This window comes from Onychostruthus taczanowskii, unplaced genomic scaffold, assembly GCF_017590055.1.
Source record: "Onychostruthus taczanowskii isolate IOZ18803 unplaced genomic scaffold, ASM1759005v1 scaffold32, whole genome shotgun sequence".
NCBI classification, from domain to species: Eukaryota; Metazoa; Chordata; class Aves; order Passeriformes; family Passeridae; genus Onychostruthus; species Onychostruthus taczanowskii.
In genome coordinates this window covers 5,496,530-5,522,924 of record NW_024500572.1, presented here as the reverse complement: position 1 = coordinate 5,522,924, position 26,395 = coordinate 5,496,530, and the positions used below count along the sequence as shown (strand labels likewise).

General features: G+C 46.0%; 1 protein-coding gene across 4 annotated transcripts in view; it reads right to left on the bottom strand.

Moving 5' to 3' along the window:
• The window catches only part of ULK1 (unc-51 like autophagy activating kinase 1), a 75,890-nt gene extending 49,937 nt beyond the window's left edge, over positions 1–25,953 (bottom strand). Inside the window, exons 1-8 of one of the 4 annotated variants that reach the window (XM_041410424.1) lie at positions 25,423–25,953; positions 25,086–25,283; positions 24,186–24,278; positions 24,053–24,094; positions 10,217–10,249; positions 9,414–9,450; positions 2,437–2,610; positions 611–684 (exon numbers count right to left, since the gene is read on the bottom strand). In XM_041410424.1, the coding sequence (XP_041266358.1) occupies positions 611–684; positions 2,437–2,610; positions 9,414–9,450; positions 10,217–10,249; positions 24,053–24,094; positions 24,186–24,278; positions 25,086–25,283; positions 25,423–25,923 (1,152 nt within the window). In that variant the 5' untranslated portion in view covers positions 25,924–25,953. The remainder of the gene's footprint in view (positions 1–610; positions 685–2,436; positions 2,611–9,413; positions 9,451–10,216; positions 10,250–24,052; positions 24,095–24,185; positions 24,279–25,085; positions 25,284–25,422) is intronic. The other 3 variants (XM_041410425.1, XM_041410423.1, XM_041410426.1) reach the window with 3 other exon arrangements.
• Between the last annotated feature and the right edge of the window lie 442 nt (positions 25,954–26,395).

Sequence of the window (26,395 nt, the reverse complement as noted above, 5' to 3'; positions counted from 1 at the left end):
AGCAGAGTCCAGCCTAACTCTGCCCAAACACTACACACAAAAAACTTAAGAGTGGATTGGACTGTCTTTGAAATTAGGTGCCTTTTACCCCAGGGCACCTGTAAAACCTTCAACCTAAATTGACTCACATCATCTTTTTACTTTGAGCTCAGACACCCACATGCCCAGGAACAAGTCTGAACAAGTCTGGTTTTGACATTTTTATTTCTGTCTAGTTTTCTCATTTTTCCTTTCACTGACTTGATGTGACACCGAGACCTTGACTGCTGCCATGAGCACAAATAAGAGATCACCTCATCACAACCTGATCCCAGAGTGGAAAGTACAAAGATGGCAAAAGGAACCAGTTTGGTTTCTTACACACATCAGTTTCACAGTTTAAGCAGTCATGCTAAAAGCATGGTTTATCCACATCTCAGCTGGAAGTTACATCACAGAACAGGCACCTGCTGTCTGACATTACCAGCAGCCAGAACTTCAGGACTGTGCTGGTTTCAGGCAAGTAAACAAAATTTCACTTCCGAGGAAAGGGCTAGATAAAAACAAAGCCTTGCTTTTGGGAAGTAAAGCAAGAACAACACAGAAAATCCTCTAGAAAAATCATACTTACCATGTACATGGGTGAACCACACAATGTTGCTGCCATCATATTGTTCTGCAGGTACCGGGCAAACCCAAAGTCAGCTGCAAAGAGAAACAGAAGTAGGTCAGGAGCAAACACCAGCTCTAGAGAGCCTGCACCTTCTCCAGTTCATTCTTCCTACTTTACCTTCACTTCCAATCAATTTTTGCAGCCTCTATCCCATCTTAGCAAGACTTTGACAGCTCTTCTTGAGCAGCAGCATCCTTGTGCTAGTTATTAAGGCACAATACAGACACTGCAAAAGGACAGAGCAAGCCCCAACAGTACTCAGATGAACAAACTCCCGTCCCTCTTTCAGGGGTCAGAAGCCATTTTCCTGCACTCTGAAATGTCAGCTGGGAAGGCTCTCCTGACTTCAGTGAGAATGTGCCAGTTCATAACCAGCCAGTTCATCTGCTGCTGTCTCAGCCTTTCATTTGGGGAACTGAAAGTTTCCCTCCATTGAAAAGGCAGTAATATGAAACACATTCAGGAGGAACCACTACTCACCACTACCCACATTTCTAGACCAGCCCTACCAAAATCAGTCTTGTTCTGTTCCTTTAGAAGAGTACCAACTGTGCTAACCCCAGCACTAGGACAGATAACTGAGCCACAGTTCACTCAGCAAGTGGAAGAGCCAGGAACAAGGAATACTGAGGGGAATTACCTCTGCAGGTTACTGAGCATCTGATCATATGACACTGAGATGTTCTCTCAAGGTTACCAGATATTTCAAGCTAGGACATTGACACAGCTGTTTACACTGTCATCTGTCACTACTGAACTGGTACAGCCAGGTTCTCCCTGGACCATGTACTCCTCAGGGAGCACAAGGAGGGTTGCAGGTTACATCATACCCAGAGCAGTTGTGCCCACAGCCCTCCTGCCTGTTTGCAGCTCCCAGTCCCTTCCTTACAGATATTAACTCTGCACTTGACGAAAAACCCCAAAAAACCAACAAAATGAAACAGAAAATCACATCAAAATGCTTCAGTCAAACAAGCAGTAACATTTCCAACTTTTCCACTGTAAATCATTTCCCAGCTGAAGGAAAGTACTAACACTTTCTCTCCACAGCACAAGGTTAAGGTGAGGAACAGTTTTACCTAACTGGTGTCAGCTTCAGCTCTGAGCTGTAACGTAACCAAAAGCCCACATGTGAGGGTGATGTCATCTTATTTTAGAGGGACTGCGGGGAATACGTGTGCTCTGTAACTGGATTTCTGGAGCACTCATCCCAACTACTGGTCCATCAGTGCCACTTGCCTGATGTGCAGAATGGGAATTTCTTCAAGATGCAGCTGAGAAGCCTGTCTGTGGTTCAGACTGAGAGAATTCCCACTTTTGGGTCTGCCTGACAACCCACTGCATTCTCTGTGGCCAGCCAGGAGAGCAACTAGTGTCAGGTCTTCAGACAACAACATTTAACCTCAATACTATTAAAAGCTGAAGACAAAAGTCACAACTTTGCTCATTTCTTGGTAAGCCTGGAGATTACAAGCCAATTAGGGCAGGCTGGTGTTTGTTTTTACTGAAAGTGGCACCATTCAACTGAGAGAAGAGCAAGGCATGCCCAATTCCTTTGTGTTAAATCTGTGTCCTGGCAGAGCAGAAAGCTTTTGCTCCTACTGCTTGCAGGCAGCTGAAGGCTACATTTACCAGAGGAGCTAAGACTGAAAAACATTAGGGTGTTTTTAAGGTGGAGAAAAGCTTTTCTCCTCCTAGACAGCTCCCCAAAGTAAGATGGAGGTTTCCATGTGCCCATCACCAAACTCCTCAGTGCTCAGGGTGACGTTGTAGCGGTGTCTTACCGATCTTTATGCGAATGTTGTTGGGATTTGATTTCCTGCCTCCAGCATAGGAAAGGAGGATATTCTGTGGCTTCAGGTCCCGATGGATGATGCCCTTGCTGTGCAGCATTTTCATGGCACCTGCTATCTGCTGGAGAAAGAGCCTGATGGTGTCTTCACTAAGTGTCCGCATAGCTGGCAAGGAGGAAAGAAAAATAACCACAGATGAAAAACTTACAGTGCCAGTTCTCTGAGGAGCCCAGAGGGCAGAGTCTCACAGCAATTAAGTCTAATTTGTCATTTTATTCCCACATATGTTGTCCTTTCCCCACACACCATTTCTGAATGATTCCTACAGGCAACAAGGGAGAGCATTTGCATTCCCAGCTTATTCTGTGGTCAGGGCCGTTTTCAGCCCCAAATCTCTCATGGTGAACTCAGGCCAGCCCTGGGTGCTGAATCTGGGTTATTAACTGTGTCCAAAAGTGGCATCTGGTGAGGTTTAGGGCTTCCCTCAGCAAGAGCTGCTAGGCAGATCCAGGCAAGCACCAGCAGGGCTGTGGCTGCCTATGAGCTATGGTCAGCAGCAGCTGGATACCCAAGGTCAGAGCTTTATCACACAAACTAGGTCTAAAGGTGGAGCTAAGAGGAAAGGCAATTAGGATCAGGATTTAAGCCTGCAAGAGTCATTAAGGCTCACACTGGACCTAGGAAGGGTTGATGGGTTAAATTCACAATAGGTTAGGGCACATGGCCAGCAGGGATCTGTACCTTTAGGGTATGAATCCAAGTCTAGGCTAACCCTTGTGCATCATCACCCAACCAAACCAGAATTCTAATCCCAAACCCAGTGTTTGGGTGAACCACGGTCCAGTATTTGACAAGAGACCTTACCAAATGACCCCTGCAAACCATCACCTGCCACCCCCCACCCTAGATACAGCAAGAATATCTCGAAATATTTTCACAAGCCAAGTTTTTTAGAAGAATGTATTAGTGATCAAAATATGCAAATATAGAAGCTCTGGAATAGCCTCTCCTGAGATACAGGCTTCCCAGGGACCATGGTGTGAAAATAAACATTGAAGGGATTAAAATAATTTTCAACTGGCTCTTCTAATCAGAGCAGTGCGACATCAGCTCTCGTTATTTTAAGAACTATAGGTATGAAACTCTGGCCAAAGCTGGGAACAGCCTGCTGAACAAACCCCAGGATCAACAGTGCTACCAAGCCTGCCTCCTTGTCAGTCACTGAGCAAGTCAGGCTTCAAGCAAGCACCATTCCTGTTGAATAAAATAATTTCTTTTGTAAAAGGTCCCTGTAAATTACTTGGGACTTCATTAGAGCTCTTCCAGCTGTTCTCTAGTAAGACATTAAAACAGGCTGGCAGAAGCTTCAAAACATCACTCTACCCAGTCAGCTAGAAGGGAAGAATCCTTAAGAAAACACAGCTGAGGCTGCACACAGCTTTAACACAACACAGGAAATTAAAAATCTAACTTGTAAAATACATGGATGGGAAGCAGCAAGGGACACAGATAAGTTAAGCAGCGCTTAGAATAGAAAATAAACTCCCATCACTCCCAAGCCTCACTGGTCTAGGAGGCACAAGCACAGCTGAAGTGTCACCATGGCTATCAGGTGGTCCTGGACTCCCAACACGTGAGAGCAGTGCACATGTATATAGAGTTTCTCTCCCCTCACTGAGCCTTTTCCTCATGAACTGGCACTCACTGGAGTTCACGAGACTCCTCTCCCAGAAGGGAGATTCTGTGAAGGGATTTTAAGGGTACTAAGAGGCAGCTCAGACGCAAGTATTCAAAACACTCTTGCATCTTCTGAAGAAAGCACTGCCTCATCTTTAACAAAGCTCTCCCCAACCTCCTGCTGAAATATCACAGTGTGCTCAGTGCCATACCATTTTCTGTCTATTGAAAGTCCAGCATCTCTTAGCTGTGCTAAATATTCTCTCCAACAAAAGGACTCTGCAGTATTTCTGCAATTTATACTCAAGGAAATCTATACAGTAATGGTTAAAACACCGTATTTCAACAAAACAGCAGGAATTCAAAAGTTTTTTTTCCCAATTCAGCTCAGGCCCAGGAAATGACAGGCTGATCATCCTCCCCTAGACATGAAGCAAGACTTGAAACCTGATAATTCTTATTATTAAGGCAGCAGGCAATTACCAGCTCCTGGCTAAACACACTCTGCCTCTAGCAGAGGAACTGTGCAGAGCCTTGTCCTGACCTGCAGTCCCATGAGCGTGCCATGGCTTTAAGGCGTTCCCTCTCCTTTAGATAATTTGGTGGCTATAAAGCTAACACAGCACCAGCCACAGCCCTCAGCAAACCCTCCCTGATGTGAGTTCTAACCCTTTATAACACTGAAAACAACAACACTGCTACCAAGATCACAAAAATCCATTCATCCATAGAAAACAGGGCTTCTAAACTACCTGTTCATGCAGAATTTAAGCATTTCCACATCACAGAAATCCATACAAAAGTTCTCAGCCCCGCAAAAGAACTGTTTTCCTGGCACACAGAATCTAAATTGGTGTCTTGAGCCTGTGCAGACCTATTCCCACAGTGTAACTGCAGTAGCAGAGTGGAGCTACCATGTTGCAGGGCTGTAAAATCAGACAGAGAAGTCTGCTGGATCCTCTGGCAGCATTAAATCTCACAAATCCAGTCAGGAAGGCAGGACTGGGAAATTGAGGCTCTGCCCTCAGGAACAGAAAAGGGACAGTCAGTTCCTTGGGGAGGGCAGGGGCAATACCCTTTTACCTCCCTCCATTAACAAACAGGCTGTAACACTGGAAAACAAAACTCCTTATCTCTCATACTCAGCCCATCAGTCTGCTGTGTGACAGCAGCAATCTGCAACTGAAGGACAGAATCATAAATATAACTGACATTTCCAATGACTTCAGGATACTGGTCTGCAAAAGTCCTCCCAGACCAGCTACCAACAACAGAGGGAATGAGAAGATACAGAAAACTCATTCAATTTAGGCTCCATTAAAAAAACCAAAAAAAACCACCCAAAACCCGAAACAAAACAAAAAAAAACCACCCAAAACCCGAAAAAAAAAAAAAAAAACACAACAAAAAAAAAAAAAACAAACAAAAAAAAAACCAAAAAAAACCACCCAAAACCCGAAACAAAATAAAAAAAAACCAACCAAACAAACAAACAAAAAACAAAAACCAAAAACAGAAAAACCCAAACAAGTGGAGAACCAAACAACTCTCTTCCCTTGCTAGATCTCAGACAGGAAACTTGTAAGTCTGTCCCTGTAAAAAGGGGATATTCTCATCTTCACCAGAAAACTGCTGGCAAAATACTAATTCTGTATTAAAGTCTGGGCATCCCTGTGGATGTCTGTGGTGAGCAATACATTCTTGCAGAGGATGCTGTTTCACAAGCCTTACTCTGCCATTACTGAGAAGCAATAATATCCCTGTGTTTATTTTCATGGGCTCCACTTCAGTGATGAGGCACTCTTACTGCCTTGGGCTGCTCAGGTCAGTAGATCAGGGAAAATATTTACTCTGGGTCACTGTGGGGCCCACATGCCTCGAGCTCTAAAGGCAGAGAAAAAGGATGAAGCCACTTAAGAAGTGCCCTAGTCAGCCTGTTCTGAGAAGTTCAACCTGGAAGAGGATGCCAGGTGAACTGCAGTAAACAGCCCCTGTCAGCTGATCCAAGAGTAGATGTACTGCAGTACACCCACTGACGTTGCATTACAACATCATTTTGGAAAAGTTATTTAGGAAAAAGAACATCTCCTCTTACCCACAAGTGTCACAAGTATCTGCAACGTGGGCCCAATCCAAGTCACACCGAAGTCTGAGACCGAGCTGACTTGTTTGGGGCCTGGCTTGAACGTATCCCATCTACCCATGGCCAGTGACATTCTTGTGAATCTTCTGTACAAGAAGGCTTATTTCAGATATATCTGTGACAGGACCAGGACTTCTTAATTACCTGGCTGTAGAGGGAGAAAGGCTACAGAGCAATGCTTCACACCCCTGGTTTGCAACAGGGTCCCTGCACCAGTTGGGATGGACTAAAAAGAACAAAGCTCCCTGTACGAGTTGTGGTCAAACCAAGAAATTCCCTCCTATGATATGAAAGCAACAGCTTTAAGAAAGGTCACAAATATGCTCTTATGAAATGTCCATAACAGGCCATGCCAATGCCAACTCACAGAAATTAAGAAGGAATTTCAGCCCAGCCTGCTGCTGAGTACCTGAGGACACAATTCCAGTTATTCCTGTACAGAAGCTGGTCACTGCTGGGACACCTCCCACAGCTCCACCACGCACAGCAGAGACCTACCACTCTCAGCTCAATACATGATGGCCTCCAGTGAAAGCAACATCTGGAGATCTCCCAGAAGGGAAACTGCATTGTACCACTCAAGGACACCACCAGCACACAGAGCCTTGGGCTGTACCAGAGATGGATGGGGCTGCCCAACACCATAACCCAGGCGGACACGCACACCGCACGGCATCGTGCACCCATGCACGTCCTCCAGTCATGAAGACAAGGAGAATTAGAGTGCCTTTAGATTCAACATGGAATTACCAGATTGCCTAATGCCTGTAATTAGAGGGCAGAATGGATCTGGAAGCTTACAAGCAACTCTTTCAATGAGAACCAGGGGATTTGCATGTGCTGCTTAAGTGTTACAGGAACTACCAGCACAATTGTCTGAGGAGCCAGTGGGAAAGTAGATGTTGCAATTAAACACCATCACACAATTACCAAAATAACTGAAGCAGCACAATAACCACTCAATAGAGATGAGCCTCCCAAGTACCAGTCAAATACTGAAGAAATCTAAACTTTCCAAGATGAGTTTTCAGGGAAAAATCACTCCTGTCAAAAGCACCCTGAGTGCCTGCAGAAGCTGGAAGAGGAGATTCCCCACAGGAGCATGTGGTGGGATGAAGAAAGCTGACATTTATCTAGGCTCTGGGATCTGGCAGTGATGGGAGTAACTAAACCTTCTTTCTGCAGTCCCTTACTGGCTCCTCCCTCTGGAAATTGGTGCCTGCTTGCTTCTCTTCACTGGCAACCAGCACACAAGTGTTAAGAGTTAAAAGAAAACTAAGCACCAACTTCCCAGTCACAACAATCTTTACAGTTGCCACAATAAAATATTTTATTGGTGAAAAGAGAGCTAAAGGTTAACTTTCTCACATGAACTCAGGCAAAGAAGGATCAAGTCTTGCACTCAAACACACCAAAGTGGGGTAAATCTGAATTTTATTTGGAAAATACAATTCATTGTCACTTTCTCAAACTAGCCTCCAACTTCCTGAGTAATTTCAATCAATAGACCAGGAAGTGAGCTGTATTAACAGCCTAATTGCATGCTTCACTTTTTTCTTCAGGGTTTTTTTTGGGGGGCAGGAGGAGTGACAACAATGTACACACAGAAGTAGTAGTACAGATCAGAAGATTTTCTATAAATTCTTCTTTCTGTCATTTGTTTCTATAATTTCTTGATTACAGGTCTGCCAATGAGAGTGCATAGCCCAGTGCTTTAAGATCAAGGTTCACTTCATTGCATGAAAGCTAAAAAATTTAGCTTTCAAAGCCTATGCACAGGTAAAACTGAAATTTCCCTATTTTTTAAAAGCATTTGATTTATAAAGTTTGCATTTGCAATCAGAAAGAACAAGAAGGCACCAAATACAAAGGCATCCTCCACTGGTGTCCATAAGAACATTCTGCCCCCACTACAGATGCTCCTTTTAGAGCAAGCAATACCCAACAGATGCAAAACATATCTAAGGCAAAGCACATTAAACCTGGATTTTAAAAAACAAATGACTGTTACTTCATCTCACCCACACTTTAAACAAACAAAACACATGAAAGACAGAATATTGTTTTTCTTTCAAGTACTAAACCATTTCTGAAAATTCAAGTCCACAAATATAATTCATTACCCTGTAGGAAGAGTGTGGCATGCTAGCATCAAGCCCCATATTATTATTCTAGGGATACCAACACTAGCTGTAAGGCAAATGTAAATTTATCTTTTAATCCTTCAATTTTTGCCATTTCCAGGCATCACATACCTCAATAAGGAGCCTGAAGTATTATCCAGCTGACTAGCTTTTAATTTGAACAATGTGAACAAACTTTGTTTAACCATGACCCAGAGCCACACATGAAATGAGATTAAAGTTGTCTCTTCACATTTAGTAATCTTCTAGTTGACATGCAAAACAACTAGAAAGCTACTTTAAGGAAAAAAACCACAGGAAAAAAAAAAAAAGAAAAAAAAAAAGAGGCTGTGTCTGAGTGCAGCCAAGTATATTGTTCAACATTTTATCCTCCTACCTGTTCTAGGTACTGAGGTGCAAAGTGATTTTCAGAAAGACCAGGGTCCTGTACCTGTGCTGCACTGAAAAATACCTTGAGGGGTTGCCTGAGTCCCAGCAATACAGCTGGCTGACCTGCAAAGCATTGGGCTTGAAAGACACCCCTGAGTCTCACCAAAAGGTTCTTCGAGGCACCACGGGTCCCAGATACTTGTGCTGTACTCTCCAGAAGTCCCCAAAATTAGTGGGTTTTGTCACCCTCACAGCACTACTGGCTACACCACAGCCAACCTCAATATGCTGAAACAGAAAAGATGTCCTGCCCTAGATGTGGGGACACCTTAGGGGTAACTTAGAGAATATACTCTTGGGATCTTATTTTAACCCAACACTACAGAACTGCAAGGCTTCAGTATAAATAGTTGTTTTCCAGTCACCAGGAAAGACAAACTGTGTCCCTAACAGTGTTGGAATATGTTGAACCTATAAGGCCATTGTAACAAAAATATATAACTACTGACAACAGTCACTACTGACCTACATAGAAAGGACTATAAGACCAGCTTTTATTGTCATGGCTTCTCAGTTTTCCAATGATTATGAAGGGTGACCCTCCCAGAGGGTATTCTCCATACTGCTGTACTTACTGTGAAGGTAGTCTGCCAGGTCACCACCATTACAGTACTGCAAAGAGAGCAGAAAGCTCAGTTAATACAGGGCAAATCAAAGATTCACAAGAAAAACAGTAAACTTCAGTAGGATGGCAGGCTAATCACAGCATTTAAACATAAATAATCACACATGTCAAAATATATATTCAGAAGTTGGCAGGGAAAAGCCCATTCTTTGGGTTCCTCTCCTGTCCTATTTCCCCCAAACGTTATGCTGCATGATGATCCACCAGCACCAACCAGCTCTTGTGCACATCCATGCTCAAGCACATCAGAGAGAAAGGTAAAAGCAGAACAAAGCAGAGGGGTCACCACTGGAGACACCAGCAGAAAGCTGTCTGAGAAAAGCCTGGGAGTGGACACAGCTGAAAACTGAAACTCCTCACATCAATGTTCCACACCATTAGGAAAAGTCAACAAGACCTCCATGTGAGAACTGCAGAGCAAGGGAAACATTCAGAGGCTCTGCAGGTAATCTGTGTCCAGAACATTCTCTCTGGTGGATGCCTGAGCACACACTCCCCCATGGCACCCACCTGACCCCTGAGGCTCAGTGCCTGCACAACCTTCTGAGAGCAGCAAGATGAAAAATCCCCTTGCTGCTCTCTGCACCCACACTCTCCAAGGCCTGAGCTGCAGATTAGTTCAACAAAACCTCATAGGTGAGACTGCCAGCAGGAAGCACCGCTTGTGAAACATGATCATCTGCTTAAAATGGCTTTAAAAAATTCATAAAGAGAAAGAGGGAGGGAAAGGAGGTTTAAAAAAAAGACACTCACCTCCATAACCAAGTAGACAGAGTTTGCCAGTTCCTGGGGAAATAGAAAATGGAAAATTAAGAGATTTATGCACTGAAATATTTCAGACATTTAATGGCTGTATTACCTTTTAAACAGATAATCTGTTCTCTGCTATGAGTCAGACTGAAGAAAGGGTGAAAACATTATAGGTTAATTCCTGGAAGACTGCTTGCTTTGAAAATGCCAGGTATTTAAGCATATTATTGGTTTGTGAGAGTGCATCTGTTTAACCAAGCTGATCTCCTGTATTGTGCCTTGGGTCTCCATGTCCTTTCGGGCTCCAGGGATTAACAGTGGCATGCAACACAGATGCTGGCACACTGCTATCTTAGAGCCTTAATCATTTCCACATTTAACTTGGCCCTTTATAGCAGCTGTGCCCACATGAGCAGGACTAGGCTGAACAGAAAGATAAGAGCAGCACAACTTTGGGACCTGTAATTCAATCCCATAGCTGAAAAGTGCCCAAGTGACACCTTCCATTAGAGAGCAAAAAGGAAAGATCTCAGACAAAAAATGCCAACCGTATTTTCTACATGCCTTAACAGTGCCTTTAGCAGGTGGTTAAAGCTTTCTGGATTGTAACAGGGGTCAACACCAGCAAAGTCCAGAACAAATCCTCATCTTCCTAAGTTCACTACAGGTGCTGCCCTGTGATGCTCTTAACCATCCTGGGAGTTCACCTCCTGCCCTGGCTGACCTCTCCCCAGCCCCGGGGAAGCATGCATTTATCCATGGTACAAGCACAGGAGAGTGCAGAGATGTGTCCCACAAAAATACAGCACCACAGAGCCACAACAGGAACTTTGGTGGCTGTGCAGCACATGGTGACACCAGTGGCCACCTGGCACGTGTCTAGCAGAGCCATCAAACCACTGCCAAAGAACAGACATGAAAAAAGCCAAATATTTCAATATTTGGTAGACCCAGGAGGTCAAATGACTAAATTCTGCTGTTGAAACAGAAGTCAGACAGAAGTAGACCTACTAGATAAAAATCTGTAAGCTAGAAGTCACGCAAGACCCAGCTGGGGACACTCACAGACAGCAACTGTCTGGGTGAGTGGAGAAGTCCTGAAAGCAGAGGCAGAGCATGAGATTCCATTTCCAGGGCAGCATGATTTACTACAGGCTGTTTAGATAACTGTGCACCTGATTCCTCTTCTGACCCAAACCATTTCAAAACCCCAGCATCCACCCTAGCAGCTGTTTAATTTCCAAGCAGTCTCCACTGTCTGCTCTCATCCCTTTCACCCTGGTCTGTCCACAGAACTCTGCCTCCCATCAAGCTGTACCAAATTCCCTGCTTTTGTCAATGCCTGGAGTTCTCAGCACCTCTTGCTTTCTCTTCTATCCTTTCAACCTCACCATGTGAAATCTGGGGTTTTAGATGTTTTCTGAAGACTGGTTGGAGGAAGAGAGGGAGAGAGGAGGAAGATGAATTATCTGATTTGAGAGACTCAGCCACAGCTGCAGAAGAACTGGCCACCTTCCCTGGAGGGGCTCAAGCATCCACCAGAGCCCAGGGCCACCCTCCATTCTTACAGCTGTTCTCTCTGTCAAGCTCTGCTGAGGTTCTAGAAGTCTCCTTGTTTGTTGAAAAAGCAATTTTCTGTGATACTTCAAGAAAGTGTTTGTTGCACTTCCCTGCATGACAAACACTTCTTTCAACAGGTTTTGTTTTTCAACCTCTGCATTTGAAAGCAAAACACATTAAGTCATCCAATTTCATACACACACATTGGATGAAGTGGGAAACCAGTCTGTGGCTAAAAGCACCAGCCCAGGGAAGCACTGCAGGAAGAAAACCCCAAGCATCATCACAAGCTTTGCACATGATAAAGCACTGAGGGAGAATTCTCAGGAGCATTCAAAGCCCACCAGCTCCTGCTGTCCTAAGCAAGAAGAGCAGACAGCCAAGGTTGATAAAAGACACCCAGGACTTTCACTTCTACAGGAACTCCAGCCCCAGATGTACCAGAAGATAAGAAATACACCAGAAGGGCAATGCAGCTGCTCGGGGAACTTACTGCAGGGCAACTGCTGGGCACACAGGAAGTGTCTGAAGTGGTTTTTGCAGCCCTGACGAAGTTGATCACTGCCACAAAAACAGGTTTCATAGACACTTCTAGGCTAAATGTGCTGTGATCACTGCAGCTCAGTAACACTGCACTTTAATATGTATAGTGCCAGCAGGGTTTGGGAAGCTCAGTGTATTATTACCTATATAGGAAATGAAGAGGAACCAGAGCTTACACAAACCAAACCCAGAAGATATTTGTAATAACTTATTAGCCAACAGCTAATGTACACTCTGCAGTTTGGTTGTTTTTCCACTCTCCATTATTTAAAGACTCTGCAAACAAACATCACCAAGGAAGTAATTGATTTTTGGCAGCCAGTGTGTGCAGTGACCAGAGTTAAACAAGGACCTGCACAGGCAAGGGAGATGCTCTGCTTCACTTTCCCAACAACAACATGACCTTAGTGGTTCATGGTTTTATCTCTTCACTCTGTGTTGGTGTGATAAGAGGGCAATGCCTGAAAGGCTTTGAGGAGAGAAGTCAGTGGCTCCCTCAATCATCACTGGCAACAGCAGCCTCTGAAAATCCAACCTCACCGGGCAGAACTGGCCAGAACATCTAGCAAGGGTATTTTCAGATCACAGTTGCCTGTAGCAAGGATAACAAACTTACACACGTGAAGCTTCAGCATTTCAAGACCCACTTACAAGAAAGATCTGTAAAATTTTGCCAACAAAACGAAACACTTATTTCAAGAAGGGTCCCAGAAACAAACAAGTGTTTGGAAAAAGCCAGTAGAGCTTACTGTAGTTAAAATAGACTCAGCTGTCTAAAGAGACTTCTGGTTTCTCAAACAGGCTGATGGATTTCTCTCAAGCTGATTCAGCAGCAGAAACTACTTCTTGTCCATTTTTATCCTTTCACTATATTTATGATTTTTTCATTAACAAAACAAGGAAAAAAAATACTGCAAGCCAAATTTTGCAAGCTACCAGTTTCTCTGAAAACCAAAGCAAAATGCCCAACCCACTCATTTCCACATCAAGAAAAGCATTACAGTTTGCTGTATTTTTGCAGAGGCTTATTTTCAAGAAGTGTTACAGATAATTTCCTCTGGACCTCTTATTCACATGTGCCAGTCTGTACAGCCAAGCCTAATCCTGTCATTAAACAAGCTCAATGAAGAGAGCAGCAGACACAACCCCTAACTTTTCCTGTCATCACAAAGGGCAGCAGTACCCTGACCATGCCCCACAATAGCAACAAAATGCCTCTGCCAAAAGCATTAAGCTGATAATTAATCAGTCTGGATCATTGCCTGGCTTGTTCTTGCAACAGAGGCCCCAGTGATGAAGTTACAATTTAATTGAGTGTAAAAATAGGCAACAGCCTCTGCTGTCTACAAATAACACACATCTGCTGATGGAGGACAAAGAAATGAAGAAACCTCATTTAGCAATACACCATAAATCACCCCAAGACTGTGCTCTGTTACAATTCCTCACTGTGACACCAGGAGACATGGTGTTATGGACATTAAGACCCAACAGTCCTGTCTCCCTTTAAATTTTCTCTCCACCCATACTGGAAGGTGGCATGATCCTCTTCTTGGAAAGAGTGTGTTTAGGTGTGTCCAAAGGGAAATGTCTGGGTGTACCCACAGTTAGTCATCCTCCTACCACAGCTTAAAAAGTCTCAGAGAGGAATTTTCCTTAGAAAAATCCTCCTCTGCACTCTACTCCTGAACTCAGCCTGCCACCAAAGTTTAGAAAGGTGCTCAGGAACAGCAAAAAGTGGAAATCTGATTACACAACATTCCAAATTCTCTCAGCAGGTGCAGTGTTCTCACCAGTCTGTGTGAGACCAGTGCTGTAGTAGATTCTGGGGAAAAACCAGCAAAGAATGACTTCCACCTCACACAAGGCCTCTTTTCTGGGGAAACTGTGATGCAGGAAGAACGCTGAAGATGAAGGTTACACCCGTGTGCTGAGCACTGTGGGGCTGAAAAGGCTCCTGCTGCCTACAGTAGAGGAGCCATAAGCACTCAAGTCTCAAGAGTAGTTTTACCACTCTCCTGGGTGTTTGCTGGCATCCCTGTGATGGCAGAGGGTCTGTGCCTCCCAGGAGATATCTCCATGAGCTGCTCAACACCACCTCTCCAACAGCACCCAGAGATGCTGGCAAGCAAAGATAATTTTGCTGCACATGGATCTCTCCAACCAGGGCCAGGACTTCACCAACTGCACCAACACAACAGAAGCATAACACAAAGCTGAGGGTCTGACAGTGGAAGATAACTCAACACCAACTGAAAGCTAAGCTTTTCCATTTCTTTTTTGTTACTTCCCCTTCTCACTGCAGTAGAACCACTGTGTATCACATCCTCCTGTTTTGCCACCAGGATCTCATGGAGCCAGTACCTTTCTGACCTGTGGTCTTCAGCCATTGCTTTCTGACAGTGGCACTGGAGTCACAAATACAGTCCAAACAAACACAACTTTGCTTTAAGGAAGGCAATTCTTAAGCCAATGGCACCTGGAAAATCCCTAGCTCAGGCAGGGGCTCTTTGGGAAAAACAAACCTGCTGTTCTAAAGAGAGAAAAACAACTTTCCAAAAAGTAAAATCTCTTAGTACTGTTTCACTGTGGCTCACAGCTTGGCTTGAGCAGGCTCTGAAAAGGGAAAGGAAAACTGTCATGATATGCAAGGATTATCTTCCGATGCATCTATTGGAACGGAAGCAAGATAAGGGACAATAGCAACATCAATCAGAAGTGTGGGAGAACATATCACTGCTCATCCTTTGGAAAACTGATCTACAGCAAATAGCCAGAAGATATTCACATGCCTTTGGACCCCAAGTGAAAAGAAAAACAGAGCCTCTTGTGTTTCTATCCTCTAGCCCTGGTTATCCTCCTCACTCATCCTGAACATCATCAATAAGGAACATCATCAATAAGAACATTTTGAGCAGGCTTCCAATTCAGGAGACAATTAACTCAGACGAAGAAAGGTAAAACCTACTGCTACTGGCTGGAAAGTGTTATTTCCAGAGTCAGCAGCTCTGTGACTTTCTAAAATAATGAGGGCTTCTAATTTCTTAACGTAGATCCCATGGAGTAAGCATCAGAAACAAAACCTGGCAAGGCGCACAAACTTCTGTCCACAATTGGCCCACAGTTGGCCATCGACTGCATTCTGCTTCCTTCTGACCTAGGACATGGAGCAAGCAGAAAGGAGGCCCTGCAGTACAAAAATGGTTGGTGGGTGGCCTTGCAGCAGGCAGATTTTTGTAGAACTGGAAGAACAGTGATGCCAAGGGTCAGCACTGCCCATTGCCCCACTCCAGGCACTAGTGTACTCTACACTGTAAAACAGATGAGCTGTTTCAGGACAGGTTGTACTTCAGGGCAGATTAAAAACAGCAGGAAAACCATTCTCTGGTACTACACAGGCTTCAGGAAGGGAGGGAGACTATTTCCCATCCCCCTGGCAACAGTTCTAAAGTCTGCTTGCATGACATTAGAAAACAAACAGGACGTCATGTCCGTGGAGCTGCTCTTTCCCAGGCAGCTCATACCACCACAGCCCGACGGGATCACTGCTGGTTGGGCAGCTCAGCCTTCAAGTGACCTGAAGAAACGTCACCATCCCTTCCACTGGACATGAGCTTCCAAGAGGTTCCTTCAGCCCGGCCCCACCTGTCCCCCAGGCAGCAACAGCCCCGCTGCTGGGCTTCACAAATTCACTGCTGGACTCAGACAAAGCACTGAGACCCACACTTGCAGAGAGCTCAGACAGAAAAACCTGACTCTCCTTCTGTGGGGCTTCTGCAGGGCAGCACACTACAGCAAGTCACAGCTGGAGCCACCACTGAGCCCAGCCACAGAAACCAAAGCATGGGATTCAGGTCCTAACGGGGTACAGAAACAAAGTGCTGGGTTTCACAGGTCACAGAGCTTCCAGGCAAGACCAAGAACGTGCACATCAGAGCAAGTTAAGTCCTGTGCTGCTGGAGCACTGAGAAGCAATCCCTTCTTACAGCAGTCACGTTGCTCTGGGGCTAACCCTGCAGCTCCTATGGCATCTGGGACCCCCCAGCCATGCACTGCCCAAAGACCACTGAATGCAGGCTGCAGCAGGGATAAGAGAATGTAGGCAAAAACAGAGCAGCAGAATCCTGAAAATACTGGACTTTCTGACATGGGGTGGAAGTAGTTACCCCTCTGCCAACAGGTAGAATAATATCTAGAAGCTTTTCCAAACAAAAGCAAGCTCCTGTGCAAATGGCAATGCATTATGTTAATGCTATCAAGAGAGGAAACGTCAGAATTCTAAAAACAATGACAAAAATAGCCAAGATCCGATTTGCTTTTCTGTATTTATTCCTCATCTCCTTTCTGTATCACAGCCATACCATAAACTGAACATTTAAGGTTGAATTCCCCATTACTTTAAGCTCAGTCACATGTACTGGAATTAAATCCTTGCATACCTTAGAGCTGCGTTTTATGAGCCTGCCCAATGAGAAGGGGTAGTGGGGGGAGAGCTAAGGGTTGAGGTGGATATTTCAGTTTTAATCACACTCATTTAGACACCTTAATTTATTGAGATATGTGCAAATACAAGCAAAGTAACTCAGTCCCAAGGTTTGATTTTAGTTTGATTAACGTAGTCCCACTGATAAAGTTGGTAATTGCTTGTTTTTTAATGGTATATACCAAACACAATCTGATACTCTGCAAGAGTTGTTGTGGTTTGGGTTTTCCTGGTGTGTTTGTTGGGATTTTTTTTTAAGCAACTCTGAAAATTAGAGGTCTGATCTCCCAGGGTTTTCTAAGGCAGCTGCATGAGTGACTGCCCTTTGCAAGTCTCTTTTCCATCCATTTATTTCATACTTCATTCACCAGATTTAAGAAAACAAGCACACTTGTTACCATAAAGGTGTGGAAACAAAGGGGTATAAAGAGCATGAGTTTTCTTTCAAATAAGAACAGCCTTAATTTAAGAAGGGAAAAAAATCCAGTTACTGGAAGCCAGAGAAACAGGAGATCAAATCTGCACTATTTAAACAACAGAGAAATGAGCACTTTTAAACATATTTAGTATGCTGGCTATGATTGCCGACCGAATGAAAAGAGCATCGAATGCAAATGAAGAGGGTGTGTGCAGGGTGAGGTGACACAGCACCCAAGGGAACACACAGAGCCACCCCACAGCCCCTGGGCTGCCTCCCAGCCCTGCCTGTGGTCCCTGGGGTCCCAGCAGCTCTCACACCCCGGCCACCAATGCACTCAGAGCTGGCTGGGAGTCTCCCCCTTCCTGGAGGTTTTTAAGATGCTTTGCTAAATGGGATCTCTAATGACTTAAAATTATGCATCTTTCATTCCCCCCCACTGGAAACACAGTCTGGTTGATCCCTACTATGCCAGCTCAGCTGACCTAATTCCTCCTGTTATTCTGATGCTAGGAGACAAGCCAGGTGCTCCTGCAGCCAGACTGAACATTATTGCCCTAAGCAACCAGTGATGCACAATTTGATTCATTTCTATCGGCCCCCCTTGAAACAACCTTGCTTAGTAAACAGATGCAGCTCTGAGATCCTCACTTTGCATTTTGACAGCATCTCTATGTTTATGGTAGTATTAAAGGTCTGCACATTATAAAGCAGGAGACAATGCACAATTAAAGGGCCTCTTTGCTGTACAATAAGCACAGCAGAGGTTCCAAAGCTATCTATGGGCAGGGCTCGTCCCTGCATTCTGCTGTGAGCATTTGTTATTACATTTCTCAGACAGGAAACCTAACATCTGAAGACAATTAAGATGCTTTCTTTTAATCAAAGCATGTTTAGGTCTGCACCTGAGAAACACTGCCTTGGAAGATCACATAATTCATGTTCATTTCCCACCAAATGTGTCATTTGCTACTGCTACATGAACATAAGTAACAGCAGGAGAAAAAAACCCACCAGCCAGACAACAAAAAACATCAAGCAAAACCATGTATACTTATTCTGAAAACAAAATCAAACCAATAACCTCTCCTTGCTGACCTCCCCTGTGCTTAGCTTCTCATTCCCACTGGATCTCGCTTCTGGGATGGAGGCAGTTTGCCTCATGGAAGACCCACATCCGCTTCTCTGGGTGTTTTTCCAAAGCAAACAGAGCCATCCAGCTTGGATTCCTACCACCAGCACCAACCCTCTGTTTGCTGGTGTGTGCAAAGCTTTTCAGTTGGTATCAACAGGTGGTGTGGGAAGGCAAGAGGAGAAGAGAGGACACACCAAAGTGAATTCTGCCCTCAATTCTCCATACAAGACTGAGCACTAAGATGAGCTTTTGAGACACACAGGTTTATTGCAGTTTCACAGTTTAGTGGCAAGTTCAGTCTAGTCACAAAACTAAATCTTTCAATTAGGCTTTGGATTGAGCCTATAAATATTTGAAATAAATTCAAACAGTGTTTTCCACCTGTATTTAATGCCACCCAGCCACTGATTAGGAGACACTTCTTCCCATCCATCATCCAAATCTTCACCTCCTTGCTTTGCTCACTCCAAACGTGTTCAGTCATCACAAGGATTTACACAGTGGAAATTTTCATTAGGGAAACACTGGTGGAGCTTCAAGAGCAGCAGCACAAACAGCAGCCACCAGAGCTTTGCTATCAAACTGTGAACACAACAGCCTTCCAGTTTCCTATTACTGCTGGGAAACATTCCTTAATCTGTCATTATAGTCTGAGTAATGCTACCTTCCACAGGAGCTTTGGAGACCATTAACCACCACGTCGCCGGCTCTTCCATGACACCTTAATCATGTGAGAGGAACACAGGTGTGTGCTTTACACACAGCATGAGTAAAACAGTGACCATAATTTCAGAAATGTGGCAAGACAACTCCCTCTAAAAAAAGCCCATGACTGAGGTCTATATTTAGTGGTCAACATTTGCTGGATGTTTCTGTGACCTGCACAGTGGGATACTTGGCTGGGAAAGCCAGCATCAAATCAAAGTTCAACACTACAGAACTCTCAACTCTCTAGAAACATGGCCATTCTGGTCCACTAAATTCCCAAGCATTTCCGTACAAAACAACTGGCAGAGGGTGGCTGCGTTTTCATCCTTTCCTCTTCTAGCTCTAAATTAAGCCAGATTCAATCTTCAATAAGAGTGATTCCCTTCAACAGATGCGAGGATGCTGACGGAGCAGGACAGCAGACACCCCATTCTTGTCTGCAGCACGAACAGAAAGAGGATTGCTTGGCAGTTCAGAGAGCTGCACTTTACACCCACTCACCAGGCAACCTGCCAGCTTCGCTAGGGGATGGAATTAAAACAGGGTTTAAGCAGGCAGCCTGACCTCAGGAGAGCAATCTCCCAGACACAGAGTGCCTCTTTAGTCATTCCAAGTGCCTCAGTGGAGCCCTGTCTCCTGAGACAGAGCATGTAAACAGCAGTGCCTGAGGAACAGAAGATCCTGCATGAGGTGGCACCAGAGGTGACCAGGCATGAGGTGACACTGCAGCAGCACTGATTCACCCAGCACCACGCTCATCAGTGCAGTGCTGCAGCAGAGGTGAGCGGTGCTGGAGGGCACACAGAAGGACACTGCTGTCCACAGGGGTCCTGGGGGACAGCAGGAGGCATGTACACAAGATGCAGAGCAGCATCTAAATGCTCTGTGTCAGAAAAAGTGTGACGGTGCAGCCAGTACTGCACAACACCACAGCCCAGCAGCCACGGCTCTATTGATCACAAGGGCTTTCTACACAGTAGCAACACAAGGCTGTCATTATCTGGCTCTCAAGACCAGCCCAGGGTGACTGATCACTAACCTGAGAAGCATTTGTTCTGCCACCCATGCCTTAATCCATGTGCACAAGAAAAATCTGCACTGCAAGGACTCGGTGTTCTTTGTCTCCAGGTGATACAGTCATCACTGCAGAAATATTTTTGGTGAGTCTGTACCAGGTGACTGAGTAAAGCATTTGTCTCAGTTCATCCCAAACTGGTGAGTATAATAAACCAACCTGTTACCAAACTGTAGAAAGCAGACCCTCAGGTAACATAGGCTGAGCCAGAAACATCACAGCACAGTGTCTTGTGTGACTTTAACAGCTGTGTTACTGCAACCAGTCCATCCCACCCGTGCAGAAATTGGGGGAGAAACCTAACATAAAAACCACCTGATATCCACTCAAGCACAGGCATAGCTAGGCTGCTTTAAGAAGCAAGCTCAACTCACAGCACACAACTAGGGAAAATCTGTCAGTAAAATAATCCTTCTTATTTCACACAGGAAAATGCTTTCTAATATCCAAAGCATGACATGTCCAGATTCAGCAGATTTTCTGCCCTAGCACCAACACAGCCACATATGAAATCCTCACCTGACACCTATTCAACCTGGGGCAGCTGCCACAGAACAGGGAGGGAAAGACACCCAGAATCTCCCACTGCCCAAAGATCTTAGCTATATATGTAGGAACTTCTGCCTAGTGCTGGAAGAAATTTTCTGGCACAGTGCTCCCAGGATCTGACAAGCTCAAGGGTTCCCTTCCTACTATTCACTCTCCTCAGCTAATCAAGTGGTCTCTGCTCACAGATTTAATGTCCTGAGACACAAAGGAAACCAAAGCAAGCCCCACACACCAGACCACATGTGCTAAGCTTTCCCTGTCAGTGAGCATGAAGAGCTGAGATGATCCTCAGTCAGAGTCATGGAAATCAGTTTTCCAAGAAACTTTATTTCCATACCAAGTTCTCCTTTGGCAGGAACCACCATTTGCTGTTAGTAATTTTCACCTTAAGGAACAAGGGCTCATTTGGCTGTCGTCAAAGGACTTCTGGTACCCAGATGTCCCTCTGGAGCACTCTGCTCCCCTTTGCTGCAGACTGGGGACCCCAGCAAGCCAGCTGAGGGGTCAGGTAGTGCTCAGCAGCAACTAATACACCCCACACATGGTAAAATACAGCTTTTACTGTCTGCCAAACATCTCCTGTGCCTAGGAAAAACCCACACCACAACTCCATACAGACACTAAATAGACAGCACTTTTAGAAATGTGGTACAATAAGGTTTTTCCTCTTTTTGAGCAGGGGTTCTTGCATTAGGCTCCTAAACTTTTAACATTACCTCTCATTAATATGAGAGCACATAATAATGGGAATATGCATATTTCATTTTGTGAGCCATTCTCATGTACTGATGCTGTTCTAAGGACTCCAGCAAGGGGATCCATAAAGTTCCAGTCACTGCACTTTCACAGATTAAACATTCATCAGGATAATTTATTCCTAGGAAGTTTCTTATGTTGTCATTATTTATGAACCAATATCACAAAAGATCTGTGAAATGAGAAGGAACACAGCCATTTTCCTGGATTTGAAGGATAAATTAAGGGTGCCAGGGTGAGAGCTGCTTGTCAGTACTAAATGTCAGTATTGCAAGTGTTTGTCTGCAGCAAATCTAGCCTTACATCAAAAATCTCATGTTGTGAGAGGTCTGACTAACATGAGTTTTTAACCAGGAAAATGCAAATGAAAGCATCATTGAGTGTAATCACTCGCTTACAGCCACTGTGGTTTTGGTAACCATTTCCTTGTGTGCAAGAAACACACGAGTAAAAGTCAGAGTCACTGTTGACAGGCAGTGCAGAGGAAGGGAGGACACAAAATGCAATGACAGACAAAGCTACAGGGCAACAATAAGTTTCACAGGAAGTATTTTTTTCCCTTTTGCTCTATGTTGTAATACAAGAATAAACAACATCTTCTGTTTTAGAAAGCTTGCAAGTAAGGATTCAATTAACTGCAAATATGGTATTTTTGAGGATAAATACATATGCAGCTATGAGTGAAGCTCCTGGTCTGGTATCAGGAGAGCAATGTAAGTAGTAGTCTTTTCCACAAAATAAGGAAAGATGGGCAGAAACCAGCCTTCCACAGACCTGCACTTTTACCTTTGCAGAAAATTTACTCTCACACAACCCCTAAGCAGACACAAGAGCAAGGCCAAACATTCAGACACACTGAACACACAACATATGTGGGGTAACTGCAACAGACTGTCTGGTAATAGATCACCTCACACCAGAGGAGAGTCCACACCCAGTGCCCCCTAAATAATCTCATTTTCTCTGAGAAATCAAATTACCCAGGTCATACAAGGACTGTATGACAAAGCTGGTAACTAAGCACAAACCTGGGCATGCCTTGAGCCCTGGACCATTCTTAAGTTCCTGTTTTGTGGTATCTTACATAACTCCTTGCTAAAATCTCACCAGACTACACTGCTAAACACAGAATTTGACAAAGCTCATCACAAAATGAGAAAAGCACATTTCTATAATTGTAACAGCGATGAAACTGCTCCTTTTGCAGAAAATGTTTGAGCTGCTTCCTACTCAGCAGTAACTTGAAGCAGGGAGGGGAATCTAACAAAAGTTTTGAAAGATCTCAGTAAGTATAAACGCTTCATACAAATGCAAACTAAGAAGTGCAGGAGCAGCCACTCACTCTCTCAAGTGAAAAGTTATTAAGCAAATTAGGAAGGTACAAAACCCACCCAGACCATGAGATCTAGTGGTCCAAGTGGGCTGTGCCAGCTCCCCCAGCTACCCTGCAGCGCCCATCAGCCCCAAAGGCTGCTCTGCCAGATCAGCTCGGAGGGCTGGCTCAGGAGCAGGGCACAGCTATCCAAGGAGAGCTCCCAGCAGCCATCCTCGCATCCCCTCTCGCCAAAACAACGCCGGGCATTAACCGCGCTGCAGGGCAGCCCTGCGGAGCCCCCGCTCCGGCAGGGAGCCAGCCGCGGCTGTCCCAGAGGGTGACACCGGTGACACCGGCGGACTACATCCCCCAGCAGGCACCGCCGGCCGGGGCTGGCACTCACCGCCGGGGCTGACGTGGAGGCACCGGAGCCAATCCACGGCAGGAGGAGGAGGAATGTCAACAAACACGGCGGCCTGCGGGACGCGTGATAGCAGCGGCGGGGCAGGACGCGGCCGATAAGGGCGCCAGGGCCGGGCGCGCAGCGGGAACTCGCCCCGGAGCGCCTTGGCATCCCGCCGGGTTATTTTTTTAAAAAAAGCATTCGCGAACGGCAAGGAAAACTTGCCCCGTTATCAAAATTTAAGGGAATAATCAAGGGGAAAAAAAAATAAAAATTAATGGCTTATGTTTCGCAGCAGATCGGTTTTAGCCCCTCTGGGTTAGATGTTCAGGGCTGACTTTGAAGGAAAAATGTCTGCTGGAAGTTTTAACACTTAGTGACGACCACAAGGACAACAGAAAAATGCAAATTAAAATCCTCTGGAGCTAAGACAATCATATGCTACAAAGTCATGCTTGCACTATTTTTACGTGGCCTAGGAAAAAGAAATTTTCCCAGGGAGGGTATCCAGACCAGAGAAAGAAAATCAAGAAGTGGGCATGCCAAAAAATAACTACTGTTAATTTTATTTCTACCATTTTGAGAACTTAAAAGCTTCCAGCATAGGCACATTCACCACACTGCTTTTCTCAGTGTATCATCCTGGAGCAGGAGCTCCCACCTCAAGTCCCAACTGCTCATGAGTTGTGTGGTCCAGCCAACAACTAACACATGATCTGCTGTGTTTATCTTTCCTTAACTTATTGATATCCAAGGACCAAATAGGTGCTAATTTATTCCATTTACCCCCAAGCACACATCAGAATACAAACACTTGTTAAAAAGTGAAATTTCACAAACTCCATTCAACTTTTCCCAAATTTAGAATGCTTTGACATAATTGAATGTATTTACCTGGAAGTCATACAAGGCAACAATGTTTTCATGTTTCAATTCCTAGAAAAAGTAAAAAAAAATAAAAATACCATAAGCTAGGAGCCACAAAGGGCATATAAAGATTGAAGAAAAGAAGTCAGTCTGCCTTTACCTTAAGAATTTTTATTTCTTTGCCCAGCAGTGTTTGTGATTTTGCAAGGTTCTTCTTGTTAATACATTTCACAGCTACTTCCAGCTCAGGTTTCTGAAACAGCATATAAATAACACAAACAAATGTAAATTTCACCATTCATTCACATTAGGATAAGCAGCCTCTTAACAGATTACAAATACGACCCAAAGAACTGTCTTGCAGCTCTGGTAAAGGCCTCTCTCTTCACATCCTAATGCCTCCTCCTTACTTGTTCAGACTTGCCCTTTCCTGAATTATGCTTGTCAGCCCAAGGAGAAAAGCCCAAGGTTTAGGTTTTTGTTACTACTTCATACAATGATTATCCTCTTATTTAATCACTAGAAATAAATGCACTGTGGGAGCCGTGGCTTATCCCAAGCACTAATGATGGAAAATCCACTGCCGGATTGATTTCCTTTTATTTACCAGTAAGAGATTTCTCCTCCTCCTGGAAAAATTAAGTGGAGAAGGAGAAGGCTTCACAGACACACACACAAAAAAATCCCAAACAAACTAAAGAGTTCCTTTCACAGATAGTGTGTAGGGATTTTTTTTCTCCCTTGTTTTGGAGGTGGGGACAGGTTTTGGGTAGCTCTGTGGGCACCCCACAGGCAGCTGACGGCCTCCCAGCCCCAAGGTGAAGCACCTGCTCGGCTCCTGCCGGGACACACGTCTGCTTGGAAGAAACTCCAAGGAGAACAATAAGAAATAAACACCCCAAGAAGCCCGGGGTGATGCCCAGGCTGGCAACAGCCGCCGCTTGCGGCGGGGATGCGGCGACCGGGGCGCGCTGCCCCCAGCTCGGCCCAGGGCAGGAAATAAATAAATAAATGAAAAGCAGAAGAGCGGAGGGTGGAAATAAAAAGCAGGGATTCTCACCTCTTTGTGCCTGCCTTTGAAGACGACGGCGAAGGCTCCGTGCCCGATCAGGTCCTTCCTGCTGAACTCAAACTTTCCCACCGTCTCCATGGCGCTGCGCCGGGGGGTCCCGGGGGCCGGCGGGGAGGCTGCGGCCGGGACGGCTTCAGAGCTGCAAAGGGACGAGGAGGAGGAGGATGGCGGTGATGAAGGAGCTGCCTTTAAAGAAAATTAAACCTCTCCCAATCCAAACGCGACGGGGGTACCCCCCGCCACCGCCCCCCTCGGAGCGGTCGGGAGCCGGAGCAGCCCCGCTCCCGCCGGCCCCGGTAGCTCCGCGCCGGGCTGCGCTGCCCACCTCGCCCTCGTCCATGGGCTGCCTCTTCCTGCCAAGCGGCCGAGAGCCGGGCATTGTCAGCGGCCGGGGCGAAGCTGGCTCCTCAGCAGCGGGCCTCCCCCATCTCCTCCTCGGGCCGGGCCGGCGCGGCTCCTCGGGCCCCGCTTCAGGCGGGGCTCCCCATGCCGAGCCCCGGCCCCCCCGCCGGCAGGCGCGGCTTCGCCGAGAGTCCACCTTAAGCGCGATCCACCTTAACGCCCGGTCCGCCTCACGGCAGCGCTCCACCTTAAGCGCGATCCACCTTAAGGGCCGCCCGCGCCCCCGGCTGTGAGCGCTGGCGGGGCCGGGGTCGCGGGGCCGGGGTCGCTCCGCGGGAGCCGCCGCTCGCTCGGCCGGGCCCGGACAAAGCTGTGCGGAGCGGAGCGGGCGCGCCGGGCGGCGCAGGCGCGATGCACCGCGGGGGAGGCGGCGGGCAGAGTGGCGGCGGCGGCACCTGAGGCGGAGCGGCCGGGCCCGGCACATTTAAAGGCGCCGCCTGCCGCCCGCTTGAGTCAGCGCCGCGCTGCCGCGGCCCCGGCTGGGCCGGGAGGGCTCCTGGCAGCCACCCGCCCGGGCCTCTGGGAGGTCACACAATCATGGGATGTTCTGAGTTGGGAGGGACACACAGCGATATTGAAGTGCGGCTCCTGGCCCGGCACAGCACAGCCCCAGGAATCCCACCACGTGTCTGGGAGCATTGTCCAAATGCTTCTTGAGCTCTGTCAGGCTCGATGGTCACCGCTTCTCTAGGCAGCCTGTTCCAGTGCACAGTCACCTTCCAGCAAAGAACCTTTTCCCAATAACCATCCTGAACCTCCCCCGACACAGCTTCAGGCCATCCCCTGGGGTTCTGTCACTGTCACCGCAGATCAGTGCCTGCCCTTTCACTTCCCTTCCCAAACCCACAGTTGTACACCACAATAAGGTCTCCTGTCCACCTCCTCCAGGCTGAACA